The 17,688-nt window shown below is 40.9% G+C and overlaps 2 protein-coding genes across 2 annotated transcripts in view; both read right to left on the bottom strand.

Annotated features, from left to right (window-relative positions):
- Positions 1-4,253: 4,253 nt before the first annotated feature.
- On the bottom strand, positions 4,254-6,930 carry LOC142373328 (T-box-containing protein TBX6L-like). Its single transcript, XM_075456531.1, has 8 exons — positions 6,758-6,930; positions 6,413-6,515; positions 5,684-5,848; positions 5,448-5,594; positions 5,190-5,266; positions 4,980-5,053; positions 4,634-4,847; positions 4,254-4,446 (listed from the first exon to the last, which is right to left on the bottom strand). The coding sequence occupies exons 1-8, from the start codon at positions 6,928-6,930 to the stop codon at positions 4,254-4,256; spliced, it is 1,146 nt and encodes a 381-aa protein (XP_075312646.1).
- Positions 6,931-14,766: 7,836 nt separating this feature from the next.
- LOC142372481 (matrix metalloproteinase-17-like) overlaps positions 14,767-17,688 on the bottom strand; it is a 72,843-nt gene continuing 69,921 nt past the window's right edge. The window contains exon 10 of the mRNA XM_075455392.1: positions 14,767-16,216. Within this exon, the coding sequence (XP_075311507.1) occupies positions 15,891-16,216 (326 nt within the window). The 3' untranslated portion in view covers positions 14,767-15,890. The remainder of the gene's footprint in view (positions 16,217-17,688) is intronic.

Here is a 17,688-nt window from a genome sequence, read left to right as displayed (position 1 = left end):
CAGGCTGCTAACATTTTTGCAAACACTCCCAGATCTAAGTATATTCAGTTTTCTCTGTCCTTCATCCCCAGATAAAGGACAGAGGGAAGTGTTGTGCTTATGTCAGGTTAAACCGTCTTTAAGCCAATCAATTTATTCCTCTGGACTGCATGTGTTTAGCTGTGGCTCCAGTGCAAATGACCATAATGAAACAAACTTAACTGAGTCTGACCTCTCCTCAGGGCACTGTGTGTGTGTGTGTGTGTGTGTGGGTTAGCATGTACTTTAATGGATGTGAGGTACGGTCGATGAGGGCCTCTCTACAGTCCATTACCACCACTGCCCTCAAGCCAGCTTTGATGGCAGCTTTTATGTTGTTTGGGACAGTGGTTGAAAGTACTGTGAATCTCAGCTGTTTAAGTTTTAACTTAAAAGAACTAGTAGTTCTTTATAGTTTATCAGGTCTAATAAGGTCATATTTATGATAATGATAACGACAAAATACATTTAGGTCGGGAATTTACAGCCATCTTTTTCAGAGGCGTCCGGACATAATGATGAAATGATGTGCTCCTGAGCAGGTCTTGAAACTGGGACGAACAACAAGGCGTTACAACATGTTACATCATGTTATTATTCATTATTATTATTTAACACAATTTTACCAAAAACTAGCTCTGATGCAGAGGCAGTGTGTGAAAGATTGTAAAAACCTCCATCAACAGCAATAACTGCACACAGCTGTTTTTTGTATGATGTTGAGTTTATCATATTTTTGTAGATGAAGGGGCGTGTTCCGGATGTCCTGCTGCAGCCAAAGCTCAATTGTTGGACACATGGCCTGACATTTGAGAATGCTCTGGTGTACAAATTATTTTACGGTCAGTTAAATACTGTAAAACAACCAGGTCCTGTGGCTGCAAAACCCAAGCAAGCCCAAAGCGTCACCGCCTCCACCATTGTGGTTGACAATTGGTATGAGGTGTTACTGCTGATATACTGCGTTTAGTTTGTTTGTCTTGTAGTTCGTGGAATGCAACATTGAAAAACCTAAGCTGTGCTGCATGACGTTATTTTTAGAGAAAGTGCTCTTTCTCTGCGAGACCACAACAAGCCATTTTTGTTCAGCCTTTCTGCCAGTTGACACACTGAAATTTATTGTGTGGCTTTATTTTACAGGAAGTTATTGCTGTGAACTTCCATCATTCAATTAAAGGAGACCACGATGCAAGTTAGGTAGCAAAAACAAAGCAAACCCATTGGAGAAATGGTAGGTTTATTGGCACTTGCCATATCAACACTTTGATCCATTCTTAGAAAGTAAAAAAAGAAAAAAATAGAACGACATTAAAACCCCTTCAAAACACGAGGAGGTAGACATATCATTATCCAAGTCTACCATAAAGACAAAGCTGTACAAGAAAGGAAAAGAAAGACTAGATTAAACACAGCTACAACTGTCTTTGATATCAGAGCAGCTCCGAGTCAACTTTCTTTGAAGAAGTAAAACTTTGCTCAACTTTTGTCAAAACAGTGGGGTGTCAAAAGTATGGAGAAAGTCTGAAACGGCTCGTGCTTTAAAAACCGACATTCATCGATAAAACAGGTGGACAACAAGCTATATTTCAAGGTAAAGCAGGGGAGGAATCTGCAACAGCTGAGACTGCAGCCTGCAAGTCACTTGAAGAAGACAATTAGTGACCAAAAAAACCCCCAACAACCCTGAAACAAAAAAAACATCTGAGGCAGCTGCATTATTTGAAATCAGCTGGAAACCAGTCGGACTTGGAGCAGTATGTCGCCCACAGGCCTTGTTCCAAGAACCGCAATTAGTTTAATGTGAGAAAATCTGTTGTTAATCTTGAGTAACCCGTTCCCTGTTGCAATGATAGCTCAGGCACACGATCTGACCCCATCCGTCTTCTATAATTGATTTCATAGCGACAGGAGAAGATAAACAGGACGAGCGATGTGGGTTGACCCAAGCTTCTTCAGGAAGATCTGGAGGTTTTTAATGTGCGTCCTGTAATCAAACATTGATAAAGAGTCCTTCTCAAACAGAGACTTTAACCATAGCCGCTCCACATCTCATACTTCATATTTCACAAAGACATGTCAGTGTGCGTGCTCTAGAAAATGCCTTTAGAGGCTTTGCTCCCTGAAGCTTTGTAAGTGTCCCAGATATGGCTTCCCCATCTCTCTCTCTCTCCCTCTCGTAAAACATTTACAGCGCAGACGTTCCTGCCTTCTGCTGGGGAAACATGCCAGACCATGATAGTAATTCCACACTAGCTGTCTGTCACTGCTTTATCGGGTCAGACACGCTGCTGTAGGGCGGCCTCTCATTGCTGCATGTTGTGTACTGCTTGTCCTCAAAAAATTTCAGTACAGTTTATAAGAACCTAATTGGGATTTTTAGCTGAGCACCCAGTCAGTTGCACCACTGCGATGCTGTACCAGAACGCAGAATGTTGTTTCTTTTACATATTGTCATTATTTCCTCATTTTGTCATACTGTCTTGAACGGTATCATTGGAAAAGGTACTGGACAATGTGAACATGTTAATGTTGGAAGCTGGAATTCAGCTCACACCCTGTCAGGTCAGCATAGACTGATTCATTGATTTGCTGTTTTAGACTGAAATATCTCATCTGAAAAAAAGAGGAACTTTTACGAAAAAACATAGGTGGCTCGAGAGGATGAATCATACCAATGTTCCATTGCTAACATGATTCTACCACTCCTTATCGTGCCCCACCATCCATCCAGCCATTTGAAAATTTTTTTTTTTTAAAAAGGCTGCTAGTGATAATATTCTTAGAAATATACGTATTAAGTCATTTCAAATAAATTTCTCCTAAAGTTGTGACTAGATCCTTGCAAATGTACATGTTCACAAAGTGTCCTCTTCTTTCATAGAGTTTCTAGGGTGAAACACGTTAAAAGCAGGCAGAAGGGGTGTTTTAGGTTGATCCCTGTAGAGACGGGGCTCACATCCTATTATCAATAATGCACTAACGCTAGAAAATAAATGTCCACAGCGCCACAGAAAAGTGGAACAATGCAGAAGCGGGGACTTTCCTCTGAAGGTGTTTTTACACACCTCGACCGAATGTACTGGTAGTACTAGTACAAGTAAAGTAAAGCCAGGCCATTCTTCAATACCAGACAGAAAACATGAAATTACCAACATGGTAAGTAAACAAGATGATTATGATTAAAACAGTTATCGGTATGTTTTATATTATATATTCAGATACTTTATAGGCAACTTTTAAACTCTAGCTTATAATTCTCTCAGAAGGTTTGTTCATTATTGTAGTCATGATAACACTATAGGGACTAAATTCTGCGATAAAGTCGATTTATGTCATTCTCTCCTACCAAAATGATTCATATTGGTTCTTACCCTGGATCAGCCAATCACACCTTTTAAAAAGAACCGGGTCGACTACACCTCCTCGCTGAGGTACAAGTTAATGTCACCTCCCTCCTCTGATAAGTTTCCTAAACCTCCTTTAATGCCCCCTCTATGTGAAGCTCTGCCGAACCGCTATCATGCCCACTGTCTTACTACTGATTTACACTGAAATATGCAATATGAATCTGACTGGCTGTAATCCTCTAATTTCCATTGCAAACCCTAAAACACACTCGGATGTCACACAGGTTTAAGAATTTGTGTACGTCCCCATTTATTGTGGTATTTATTTCTGCAGCATCAAAACAAAAAGTTCTACTTTTATAGACCGTGATACTGATACAATGCAGAGCATCTGACACCCAGGAAAGGGATGAAGATTTTTATGTCCAGTTAATTCTGTTTTGCCAGTTCATCTCACTATATCATGTGTGTGTATATATATATATATATATATGAGAGAGATATTTTTTCGATATTTTTATTTCCCAGTTGACAGGATACAGAACGGTCTGTGTGTTGCCTTCAAAAACACAAACACCGCATCTACTTTGGTACAGACAACTGGGAAATCTAAAATTAGACTTGTTTGTGGGAGCACGAGAAATGCATTAAAACAAAGCTTTTCAGGGCCAACAGGATTTCTTTTAAAAGAAAATGGCAAGCTTTTAAACTACTCTTGAATACATTGCAAGGTCCAAGAAGTATTTCAAACTTTGAGCTCTTTTAGCACAAACTACGAGACAGGGTCAGTTGTTTGACCCTGGTGATAAAATGTGTTTCCCCTCAATCTATTTGTTTGTGATCTTATCTTCTGTTAATGATGCCCCCATTATACGGCGTCAAAGTTCATCAACAGGAGTAGGAGAAAAGTGGGTACTGGCTCCAATCTGATGTATTGCTGTGTTGGTGGTGATGCTGGTGGTAGCCCTGTTGATGGGGGCCCAGTTTGGTTGTGGAGGGTGGGGGAGGTGGACGGTGGAAGATGGTCTGTGCTGGATCTAATTCACTGGATGAGAAAGGGAGTCTGGCATATTCCACTGACCTGGAGGAGAGAAACAGCAAGATAAAGTGCAATGTCATGCAACGTCACAGTGATGCATCTTCAGCGAGCCAAGCAGTCACTGAGTTTATTCTTAAATGTAAAGCACACTGAAATGTTTCATTGTTTCATTTTATTTTCCCAGATACTCATCGGACGCTAACTTTTTCCACATATTTCATATTCGGACCTGTAAGGCTGGTATGCCACGGACGCGGGCACCATCTGTTCTTCATAGCTGTAGTCATAGTCCCGCAGCTCCAGGGTCTCAGCATGTATACTCTCTGATGAGTCCTGCTCCACAGCCCAGGCTGAGAGGTGACTCCTCTTCAGTGACTGCTGTGAGAAGGCCTGATCCCTCTCTGCCTGTGCCGACCGAGATGTGGAGGGCATCCTCTGCAGGCCTGACAGGGAAATGCAACATTCACAGGAGTGAGCTGCATTTCAGAGGACTTCTAACTCTAACTCATACAATCTGATGGCATAGTATGATTTCATAGGATTCAAACTGTGTGATTACAAAGACAATTAATTACCTGGAGAATAGCTGCAAAGATCTCTCCCGTCTTCTGTGGGCCTTTTTGCGGGGGGGCTTTTACCTGGACGACACCTGTGGAAATAAATTTACAGCGTTTAAATGGATCTGAAACCAAAGAAAACCCCATAATAGAAACATTGGCAACGTATGATAGATGTGCCTGCTACATCCAAATGTGCTAACTGCAATACCAAACAAAACAGTTTACCTTTTACTGTGAGAATGGGTGCCTCCCTCCCTGAATCCTTTAGCAAATGGGTTGTGATCAATCTTTAATTTGGTAATCTAAACAAAGCGAGCAGAGTATTAGTGTGTTGTTTTCAAGCAAACAGAATCTTCTTTGTTGGTTGAATGTTTTGCAAAACTACCACACATAATGACACAATATGATTTGTGAGGTTGGCTGTTAAGAGAAAGAGTTTAATGTTTGATGGGACTCATGAGGGGTGGTTATCTAAATTTCTACCTTTGGATTTTGGTAGGCGGTAACAGCAGTGAACACTGTTTCTGGGAATGAGAATGTCTGAACGGAGCCCCAGCGGACGGTGTACGGACTATCAGCCTGGATCACGTGAAACCGTGGGTAGTAGCGATGCATGGAGTGAAGAATGATCTGATATTTTAAAAAGAGCAAAGGAAACTCAGAACAAATGGGATATGACACAGTACAATTTCATCTCCTAAAGGAATGTGTTGCCTTACATGACCGTGCTGATCCAAGGTATTGTTGGTGAGCTTCAGCTTGAGAAAAGACAACGACTGCTTCATCCAGTGCCCTCCAACAGCAGGGGAGTCAGGGTGCATGTATGTCCGACACGGGGGCTGGGGCTCTGCCTTCCCTGCGACCTCCCACTGCTCCCTCTTCCACTACAGAGAAATGGGGGGGGGGCAACGTTACCAAGTGTGAGACCTCAGGATATGAGTGATTGATCTGAATCCGCCAAGTGGCACAAATCCTTTTATTTCCTCCTTACGATAGCTATCACAACACAACCTTATATTTAGCATGATTCCTCTTAACATTGTGATTCAATATACAGTATTCTGTTCACTTGAGTTAAAAAAAAAAAAAAAAGTGAACAGATTCACAATTTGCGAACGTCCCTCAAAGCTCTCCCCAATTATTTTGATTTGCCCTACAGCGTTCCCAACTCTGTGTTGAAAGCAATACATGTAAGCAAATGGGGCACAACAAATGATAGGAGCTGTTGAAAGTATGGATGGCTGACTGTTCCTCATTCACAGGCAGAGAATGAGGAGGGATGCTAATTGATTGGCTTCCAGCCGAGAGTACACAAACAGGAAGCAATGAAAGGCTTTGATATTCAGCAGTGGACGGCTTCATCCAGAGTGGGCAGAACAGCGTCTGACTGCAGACTGCTGGCTTTCACTTACTGCAGTCTGAGCTGAAACAGGACGTGTTGATCATACCTTGTATTTGAAACTGTCCACAGGAACCATGTCCACCATGATGAGATAACTGGCAAAAGGTTGGAGCCCTGACAGACTGATGCTGCAGTGTGGAAACATTCTCCTAAATCAAATGCACAAAGTTAGAAACCACACAGTTTGTTCAGTGTCCTATTAGGAATAATCTTATAATTTTCTGTTGTCCCTGAAACACAAATCAAGCTCAAATATGAGTTCAAAATCTCTGCTCTAACACTGCCGAAGAGTCACGTACAACATATTTTCAAATAACAGAAAAACATCTTAAAAGATTCAGATAAATTTCTATTCCTAATTCAGTCGCAATCCAGCCGAGCATCCAGTTACCTGCCGTGTTTTGTTATAATCATTTCTGTTCCGATGCGGTGAAAGGACTCCCAGAGTTCAGCATTCTCCAGGGTCATCCTGATGCAGCCCTGCTGGAAGGAGTGAGCTACTGACTGAGGCAGGGGCATGCTTAGATTAGTTTGGGAGTCTGTGAAGAAATTAAGGGAATACATTTTTTTTTTAAAAAGTCAGAGAAGTTACTGAAACAATTACACGTTAACAGTTTTCAGCTGCAGCGGTATAGTACATGAATGACTTATTAGGGTGCAAAGTTAATTATTGGTGTATAAAAAACAGAGAAACATACAGCAGAACTCATTTTGAAGTGTCCCACTTGAAATGTTTTGCTCAAGATATGAAAGATCTTCATACATTCTTAGCTTGACAGTCCTCTTCAAATCAGGAAAACATTAAAGACAAATTATGTCATGTTCTTATGCACTGGAAGAACTGTATGAATCAGTCATCAAAAACAAGGCAAGTTAAACTAAATCTAAATACTTTATTAACTCAGGCATATTGCATGACTTACTCTTTACTGCAGAACCAAATCATTTCAGTGAAGGTCCAGTGCCTGCTTAAACTACATAGTTATATCCAATAAGATTCCACTTACCAGAGATATTGGGCATGTTACTGTGTCCTCACCACCAACTCCAACTCACGGGAACTACTGTTCTATGTTTTAACTACAGTCACCTACTTCGGGGGTCTCTATCCTGGAATGGTCTGAGTCTTGAACTTGATTGGTCATCACGGAGAGGGTGTGGTCTAAACTGCCCCTGAGGGGTGTGGTCAGAGAGAACTAAGGAGGCAGGTGAGAACATTACCTGAAGTTCAGTTTTTTTTTTCTTTTAAACTACTGACTTCAGTCACATTGCTGTAAGATTGTAGATGCTGTCGTCCTCACGTTCAAATTTCATTGCAGGCCACTTGCATGTTGGGGTAAAAGTTCTTCTTTAAATGAACTTCCATGGCAGCGGCATTCATTTTATTCTGAGACTTCAAAGAAACAAACAATGTCTTAACAAAGGGATCACCTTTGAACTTCGGGACTCAAAAACAAACGCAACGCCTGCTTAGCTGATAAAACAAGTCATTGTCTGCAGACATGACATATTCTAAATATTTTTTACTCATTTTTCTTCCATGCAGTTCAAGTGGCAGCAAAGGTCAGAATTTCAAAATGTTTGGGGGACAATCAGGCCCCTTTCCTGCAGCTTTGAATGCGTATTGAGAACTAGATGAGAGACCACAGAGGTAACAGGAGGTTGGGTCTGGCTTTGACAATGCTTGACAATGCTCTTAATCCTACCAAATGGCCTCATTCCCTGCAGCCCCCCACCCTTGAATCACGCTATCTTTCAAGTATCCTGTGAGGAGAGCGGCCTCTCCAACGGAGCCAGCAATTAACAGTCGGTTCACATGAAAGAGTGATGGGAGGAAGGGTAGAGCAGGAGAATTGTAGAGGACAATGTTAAAGGTTAACAACCCAGTGAATTCATCTTTTTTATTAGAACATTTTCTCTGAGTTATGCATGAAGTCTCAGTGAGCTGACCACAAATGGCAACTCATAATATCTGAGGTCTAAAAGTGAAGGACAGCTATCCAAAAGATCACCGAATGAATAAAGAATTAAGCTTTTCAGCAGTGTTCTAAGTAATTCCAAGCACCCTAGCGAATCCATAAAGGAATGGCTCAAAAAGATAAAGTGGGGAGTTGTGAAAAGTCAGAACCCTGTCTCGAATCCCATCTGGGAAAAGAGTAAGGCCCCATCCACACGTAGCCGGGTATCTGCTAAAACGGATAAATTTTTCTACGTTTGGACCTGTCATCCATAAATAGAGAGAGATATCTTATCATATATCTTATCATATATCAACATGAGGAATTCTCCATGCAAAAGTAGTGAACAATTATGCAAAATGGCAGCAAGAAGTTACTTCTGCCCCTGAAGGTAAATATATCCTCCTTACTTTGCATGTGGTTTTGTTCAAATTGGTCACAGAAATGGCCATGTTACCTATTCATTTGTGCTGTGTGTATCACTTCTAGAGGACGTGAGGCCCACTGCCTGAGCTGCATTTCTGAAGAAAACCCAAAAAAACATTGAAGTATCTAGATTTTCAAATCATAAATGCAATGTATGGGAATACTGAGATGTTTCATCTGAGGACACTGTGGAACATATTGTACAGTACTGCCATAATATCTATGTGAATACAACGTATTCTGTAGAGATTAGAACATTTTTTAAGAGAAAAAAGTAAGTGGCTCGTTGCCTCTACAAGTGCTTTCTGCTCCAACTAAAGACATGTCGAAACATTTCTCCTCTGCTCAAATCAACCTTAGGCTTGAAGATGGAATTTGCTCTGTTTCTGCCTGTGGCATGTGTCACCTCTGCAACTATGCAACAACATCTGCCTCTGCTAACGATATTCCATTAGGCAGGGCAGTGCTTCATTGCCAGTTCCAATAAACTCTTGTAATATAATTTACATAAGATTTTAAGCGACAAACTTCAGTTTTATGCAATATTTAAGAGCTGTGAACTGCAGATGTGAATGTAAAGGTGAAAGCAACATTGACTGAAGATGTCAGATGCTATCTGTAGGTCTTTTGCAAAGAATTTTTTTTTGCTTGCTCTAATGCATCAGCTCTGCAGTATAAATATCTTATGGCACAGGAAATGCTGTGGTTTTAACATGCTAGTCGGAACTGCAGCAGATGCAGTGCATTACCCCACGGTAGTAGCTCACAGATGTGGTTGTGCGTTCGGTTCACCACTTGGATACAGCTGAACTGAAAGTGGGTTGGAACTTATATAAATGTCAAGGTGTTCGACTGTTCAAGGGGAGGGGTGGGGGAATTTCTAAACAACCAGCAGCCAGAACGACTGTCACAGATAACTGATGATGGATCTGATTATAGATTTGAAACGATAATTGACGGAAGCGTAGAGAAACTGCACATAAAATCATGTGTGAAGAGTTGGCAGGGAGAGGATCCCAAACGCAGGACAAAGCAACAAGTATGTGAAAGTGAGAGTCAGCCTTCATGGCAGAGAGAGACAGAAAAAAAAAAAAAAAAAAACTTGAGGAGCAAACAAGCAGTTGTTGGGAAAACGTGTAGGTGAGCTGGCAAAATACAGAAATCCATTACATTCAGTTCCGAAAGTGTAACAAGACACAGGTGAAAACACGCAAGACAGAGACTGTAACAGTCACAGGAAGCAAAACAGAAGAAGGCAAACTCAAACAGCCAATAAGCAACCCAACAACCAAAACAGGAAAAAATAAACAAGTCAAAACTCAACACCATGACAAAAAACTGTCTGAATGATAAATAAATTCACTGCAGTGCTCTATGACAGATACCATATGTATGTGGGAAACTGTTCCCCTCCCTAAAGCATGCAACCTGATTACTTGGGTTACATGTTGTGTTTACCTGTAACCCGGGCAACCAGCAAAATGGTGTCCTGGTGCGTGACGGTTGCGTGATCCATTCACTGTAGACGTAACCATGATCTAATGTTACTGCCTAAACCAAAGCATGACGTGACTAAAGCGGACAGTAACATGTTGTTATTGACGGAATGTATGTTGGCCTCAATCGCCTGTCAAACAAAGGCGCCTTGAAAGCGCAGCTGCTATGTGTGAAGTTTGAATATAGTAACACAGTAACAGTAACTTTTTTTGTTTTCATAAAGCTGACTAAAACCTTCCAGTTGTAGTGATCCAATCATCTTTTACTCGTTGTATAGTGTTCCTTTTCTAGTGAAAGCTCAGTAATAACAGCTCTGTAAATACATTTGCCGATGAGGTAAATACTTTATTAGGAGCAATTAGGGCAATCTGTGGCCGCAGGTCAGGCCCAGAGTCCTGAAATGAACAACATTCTTTCAAGTGTACAGTGTTTCTCCGAATCTGAAAGTCTGTGTGCTGTAAGATAGTGTCAAGGAGGCCCTTTAAATTCAGAGAGGAAAAGCGGGTGGTCAGCTTGCAATGTGAAAGTTGTCACAAATTAAGAGAACTTAAAGTAGAAGTGGTGAAAAGTGCCGAGAGATGTTTGAAACAAACAACGGAGAGAACAGAGAGAGAAAAAGAGACTAGTGCAACAAAAAGTGATGGCAGAAGGGAAACGAGCGAAAGATGAGGAAGAAACCTTTGAGAAAATTCACTGCCGAGACTGGAAGGGACACACAGACAGAAAGAAGGAAGGAAACTGAAAGGAGATTTTTCTTAAAAGACAATAATTTATAAAGCCGGCTCACAGCCTTCAAACACAGACTCCAGGGCTGCAATTATGTTTCAAAAGTTCCATAAAGAATTTACATATTAATCAATATATCTTTTTGACAGGTCAGAAATTCAAACTCCCCCAGCCTGCTGTGTCAAGTAAGACACAGGGGGGCTGCACTTCAGTTAAAGCCTCTGAACAGGAGTCCACTGAAATTCTTAGCCAGAAGCCTGGGGAAATGCAGATCCCTGCAGTCATCTGCTGTGCTTCTGCTGGCTTAGAAAGAATCCAGAAGGAGTCCAGTGAAAGACTGGAAAGGCTTTAGCCAGGCGAACTCAATCCAGTTCAATCCAATGTCTTGGTCTGTGATGTAAACATTTCATACGGAAAATGACTTGAAAATATTGTAGACGGAAAAAAAAACGGAAGACGAATATCTCATCTGTTTGAGTGATTTCTTAGACTTGCTTGATCTGACCTCGCAGGTAGCATGGGAATCTCTATCTATGTTTATGCCATATATCTTACCAGCAGGGGGCAGCACAGCACAAACAATGAGTGTTGATTTCAACTGTCTGCATAGTCCTGAGAAGACGATTTGATTATTTTTCAAGTATAAACCACCTGGACTGAGTGTTTGTATGGCATGCTTCGTTTTCAACCAACAACAGAGTAATTCAAATAGATTTCAACTGTCCCAGTTAATGTCATAATGTTGGTTGCTTATTATAGATGACTTGAAAAGCTGTAATTCAAAGATTGCAACGGTATATTTCTGCTGGGTGCTGCATATCCCAGTTCACAGACCACTGAACTCACCACATTCCAGTTTTTTTGCAGGAAATTGCTTCAGCAGCAGATATTTCAGCCACCGTTTGGTTAATTTTAGACCGATCGATTGGCTCTGTCCGGCCAACGGGAGCTCTGCTATGATCGGAAATGGCACCTGGAGGCCTTATACTCCTGTTATCACTGGCAAAGGCTTTACAGATGGCCAGCAGTGCTTCATATATTTAAATACATTTACATACCTGTTATGCCAATCATTTTTTTTTGTACACTACAGTGTGAGAGAGTTAGATGTTAGGGTTTATAACTCATAAATCTTTCATGTTCATTTATGCCTGCATGTGATGAAAATGGGTACAAGGTTTTACAACTTTCAACGTTCCTTACAAAGGCTTCTGTTTCAGCCTATATTTCATTTCATTGGCATTTCAAAAGCATCTATCCCACAACCCATTTACCTGACACCACCTCCAATGACTCAAACATTTGACTTTGTCAGGTGATCAGAAAACTGTGGTGTGTATTCCACACCTGTCTCAGCCTCAGGGGCCCTGCTCTGAGCTCTTTGATGTGTGTGTGATGACAGGCGGAGGGGTGAAAGGACAGTTACAACAAATGCTGCGCCTCTCCCCTATTACCACCATTTCGGTCACAAGAGAGAGATTTTCCTGAGAGTCTTGACACACAAGCTTACAGACACTAACTAATTACTGGGTGATAGAATAGTGCAAATACAGAGCTTTGTGTGGAATTCATGTCACATCTGAGCATGCGTGCACTGTTATACTTTGAAATGAGGTGCAAACTCATTTTGCTCTGTGACTCACATATAAAATTATTATTTAAAACAACTTTCCACCATTTCTACAATCCTAAATTTGAGCTAATTTAAAGTCTGTGTGGATACAGTGTGCCAAGCAAGCTTATTCAACATACACTAGATTACGTTTTCCTATGTTCCACTTACAGTTTGTGACCGCAGTTAAACTAAAATATAATCTCCATAATCTATTCTATTATAAAATCTGTGTTTTTGCAAGTAAAACTGTGACTTTGTTCCCAGTCACAGGGATGCGCTTGATGCGCTTGCTGCGCTTGCTAAGGGAAACCTGTACTGCTGAGCACTATTTGTCAGAGGTAAAAACACAAACTCTATATACCTCTTTCTCTCACATCCCCCCATCAACCCCACCCACACACAAATTCAATTTGAACACAGAGAGATTATGGATTTCACATTGATCTTCTCTGCTTGTCAAAGGTCTTAACATCTGGCATTTGCTGAACAAAAAGGTCTGTGGCTGTGAGATGACACTACTACCGGGGTTAAGTATAGAAATGTACATTTTAAAGCAAAATTCCAACCATTGACAACTTTGGTCTTGAGTTCAATCTCTTAAAAGAAGCAAAACAGAGCAAAAAACACGAACAATCAAATGTCGAAATGTACAATCTACACAGCAACTTCTGGCTTCAGGTTTGATCTATGGAATTAGTATTGTTGTGCAGAGTTCGTTGACTTCGTTGAAAAACCATTAACAACACTGCCAACCGTTTCAGGCGTCACCTTCAAATAAATTGATCTGGCTCGACACCTTGTTTTTAGCCTGTACAACTGTAAGAATGTTAAAATGAAGTCCAAATTGTAATAAAAACAACTGTTCTTCAACACACTGAACCAACAGCTGTAGTGTGGAAACATATTCCTCATGGACTGTATTTGCTTTCAGCTAGATTGCTTTCTTATCTTTGCCACCGTCTCTCCAGAGATGGCATTTAGTTTCTTTCTCTCTACTTGTTTGTTTTCTACTATGTTTGTTTTTGGTTTAGTTCTTTGGCTACCAATTTTCAGTTAGCTTGTGCGTATGTGTCTAACCTCTGCGTCTATTACTGCTGCTGACTCTCTCTCTTCTTGTTTCTCTATTTTCTATACACTCCTTATACACACTTATGCTGGTCCAATGCAAGCCATTAGCTTTGCAAACAGTTTTGTTTCTAGTCGCTCAAGAAGTGACAGCCCCACATATCTACGATAGACTCTTCATGGATGAAGACTTTTGTAAAGGAAATATGTTTTCATTAATATTCCAGAATTCCTAAAATGAACACATATAATTGGTCCCCAACTCGTCTGTTAATTTATACCCTATTAGACACAACACACACACAGATCGTGACCCATCCCTGCTGCATTTGCCTGTGAGCGCAGGTGCTCTCCTAGTGGCTGCTGAACCACCCCGGTTAATTAATACCAGTGGAGTGTATCCGAAGAAAGGAAGGAAACATGCTGCCGTTGGCACAAGTGATGAATGAGTGACTTTTTAAACTTTTAAACTTCATCTTACCTCAAAACAGAGTAAAGTTATGGCTCTGCATTTTATAGGTGGGGTTGCATCTGTAGCTCTGGGGAAGAGCACACCAACAAACAGCAACACAGACATTTTCCACGGCGTGCACATTTTGTGTTTGTGCATGATGAGGACATTGGTGGAATGTGTTATGCAGCGATGGTTCTAACAAACTTTCTTCTGCGTGCGTGTCTACCAAGACTACACAGGCCTGACATCCTGTTGACTTTGATTTCTGAGATAGAAGTGTCTAAGCGGGGGAATATTTTTGGACTAGCTGACATTTTGTGTCTGATACTTATTCTTTGAGAAGCATGAGCACGCTTGTATAATCCTCCGCCAGCAGAGTCAGTCAAAGTGATCGGGGATGTGATTGATATGCTGCGATTTGCATTCCTGATTAACAGCGTTGACCATCACGAGACAAAAAAACATGCCTAAGAACATCAGAAAGATTGAGAGCTGCTCCCAGCTGGTGTCTGCAAGCTGTCACGTTATCTTCAATTGCCTTAAAGCCTCGGCTTTCTTTCAGCAACGCGACAACATTACACACTTAGCCCACATAGTCACAGGAGTGTGTACTCAACATAACTTTGTTGATAACAATTGTCATGTAACAAGCCAATGAATTCATTCATGTTTATTCTTTTTATTTTTCTACAAAAATATTTTACATTAAAAAACACAGATTAAAATATACACAGTCCACTTGGTGATGCAATAATTGCAGAACTTTCGACTGAAATATCGGCAAATATATCTTTACAGAAAGGATAAATCGAGAGTCCACGATGATGGAGCTGGAGGCGGTACCAGAAATTGCCCATCACGCAAAAAAGAGTCTATGTCCTGATCAAAGCAATGCAAAATAAACATTAAAATGAACCTGCATTTGATGGTGAGGATCATGAGCAGCAGTTCTTCACTCTGAAGTCAACAGATTTGAATAAGGAAGCTGGTCCACCCACCTAGTCATCCATACAAGAGAGGGAGCAGTCAAACGTTCATGCTCATAGCAAGCACACACAAATGGATATATGTTTGTATCCCTAATAAAAAAAATAGAATAAATCAAATTTATGCTGACAGCATTGACAAAATACTTTGGGTTCAAATTCAGTGGCACAGTCTATGTTGCTCTGGATAATTCCATGGCTTTTTTTGTAAACAGTTTTAATTTCAGATACTCATAAAAGAGGACCTCATTGCTATGAGCTCTGTGAGTTATCCAGGATAACCTTCAACTCATTTGTGAGATGGAATTAATTTCATATCCAGCATGTTGGGGAGGGATAGGGTCTCACCATCCACGTGCCTGAAAATCTCTTAAGGTAAGGGAGAAAATAGGATTTTTGGTCATTTTTCTAACAAGTTTCGAGCCAATTTCTGACCCAATCCTGTAATAAAGTATCTGTAATAAAAAGTGTGTCGGCATTTAGTTAACAATTACACCTGCCCACAATGTGTCTGAGTAATGTGTTTGGGAGGCTTTGTTGCCATTAACCTGCTTCACCCTGTGGAAAATACATTTCTAATCAGCTACAGCTTTGCTTGCAGAGATGCAGCTTTTTGATCATTCAAAAGTAAAAATCAAATTTGGATGGTGCCTGTACTTTTGTTGGCAGCGCCCCGAAAATATCACGTTGAATAAATAACCGTAGAATCAGAGCAAAAAGATACAAAATTGTATAATATCAACATTTTCCAGTTGTTGGTTTGTCCACTGTACAGAATCCTGCCCCATGCTTTAGCATCATAGCAGTCCACAGCAGAGAGCCACTGAGAGCGTCCAAAGAGGGGGCAGCAGCCAGATGGGAGATGGGGAGGGGCGGGCCCCTAAAGGCGAGGCATTGTCTGAAGTGCAGGAGCACACCTCGTATCCATTCTCGGCATGGTCTGGGTGGCGGTGCACGTTGACTCTCGTCTCCGTGCTTTTGGCTTCTGTGTCCGGAGAGTCCGACTGCATCTCAGTGCAGAGCAGCCAGTCTTTCGCAATGAGGCGGGGGTATCCTGCTTCCACCTCCATGTCACTGCCAGGCACCCTCCAGTACTCCTTCCCCTTGAAGAAATACGATGAACCTTTAGAGACAGAGGGTAGAGGGTAAGGACTACATAATAAACTTTATTAAACACAGAATGAGGAGAAATGTATTCGCTCTCATCATGAGTGCACAACAAGCACTGAACAGATACAAAATGAAGGACCTTCATTTCATGAATCATTGATCCAGAGTGCAAACAGTTTATGTTCAGTATTTTCATACTCATACGCCACAAGACACCTGTCAGAGACACAGTGGGAATAATTGGAGAAAGGCTGGGATTACAGAGCAAGGATGCATGTCAATGTGTTTTTTTTTTTTTTAAATATAACAGCTGCATCTCCACCAACAAATGTTGGAAAGGAGCATTTGCATCAGTACACAATCTAGTATGCGCCCTAACACAGCACTCAAGCTTTGTCTTCTTAAGAACACATTTCGATGCGACTGAACTGCTAGGATAGAGATATGAGGGAAACAAAAACAGGATATGTCTGATAATTCGCAAATGTGTTGAAACTTATTGTATCAGAAAGATACTCCCTGTGGTAAGGGAAAAAACTGTGAGACCTAGTATGTTCATTCACCCCTGACACTTCCTGCAGACACAGGGTACTATAACTTGGCCCGCAATTACATTGGTCAGAGGGGGGGGACAATTTATTAATATGTGAAATAAATAAAAAAACACGGGAGCAACAATAGTCAAGCCAGCATGCACCTGTGTTAAAAACAATGTGTGTCACAGGCTTTTATTTTGATGTCATTGCTAGGTAGTGTCATGGTTAGCTTGTGATTCAACCAGGCAGAAGGACAATTAATCTGAAACAAATCTTAGGTACGATACCTGATTTTAGATGTGGATATTGAGCAAAACAGTTAAGCTGTTGCCAAAAACTTGGCTATTTATAGCTGCAAGATTGAGCACCCACAGTGAAAGACAGTGGATAATTGAGCACCAGTAGGAGCGTGTACAAAGAACCCTTAATTAGGACATGTAAGACAAACATGCATGCATGATAGAATGTGAATATATTCTGATTGAAATAACACTCCAATATATTTACATCTTGTCTGAAGAACACAATGACTTATGAAAAAGGGATTTGGGTCATTTCAAAAACGTTATTTTTGAGTGCGTTGGCCAGTACAGAACAAAGAAGACCCTCATGGACATTTTTCCCTCGTAACTGCGCTGTGTCACTTGTGGCCGTGCAAGCCACTCTGCCTGTCCTTTCACTCTGGGGCACTTCAGTTAATTAGAGCCATCAATATAACAAATGGGCTTCGGCACTTTGTATACCTGATAAAAATGCCACCTGGTTGTGAGCCACTATCAGATGATGTGAAAGCTGAGGGCAATCCATTTATCACATGCTCTTTACTCTTGTAGTAGGTCAAACATAGGTTCTGATCCTACTATAAAAAATATTTCATTCATTTGAGACAAACAGAAATAAAAAAATCTGCAGCGTTAAGTCGCAGACTTGACAGTGAATAATGAAGCCA

The sequence above is a fragment of the Odontesthes bonariensis genome, chromosome 22, assembly GCF_027942865.1.
Source record: "Odontesthes bonariensis isolate fOdoBon6 chromosome 22, fOdoBon6.hap1, whole genome shotgun sequence".
NCBI classification, from domain to species: Eukaryota; Metazoa; Chordata; class Actinopteri; order Atheriniformes; family Atherinopsidae; genus Odontesthes; species Odontesthes bonariensis.
Note: the sequence above shows the minus strand (reverse complement) of the source record. Positions and strands in the feature narration are given on the sequence as shown.

Excerpts from the sequence above, each read along its gene's own strand:
- LOC142373328 (XM_075456531.1), bottom strand. The coding sequence starts at position 6,930 with ATGTATTCCCTTAATTTCTTCACAGACTCCCAAACTAATCTAAGCATG. Across the intron at positions 5,595-5,683 it reads CCTTGGATCAGCACGGTCAT|ATCATTCTTCACTCCATGCA; the intron begins GTAAGGCAACAC and ends TTAAAATATCAG. Across the intron at positions 5,267-5,447 it reads CCGCCTACCAAAATCCAAAG|ATTACCAAATTAAAGATTGA; the intron begins GTAGAAATTTAG and ends CGCTTTGTTTAG.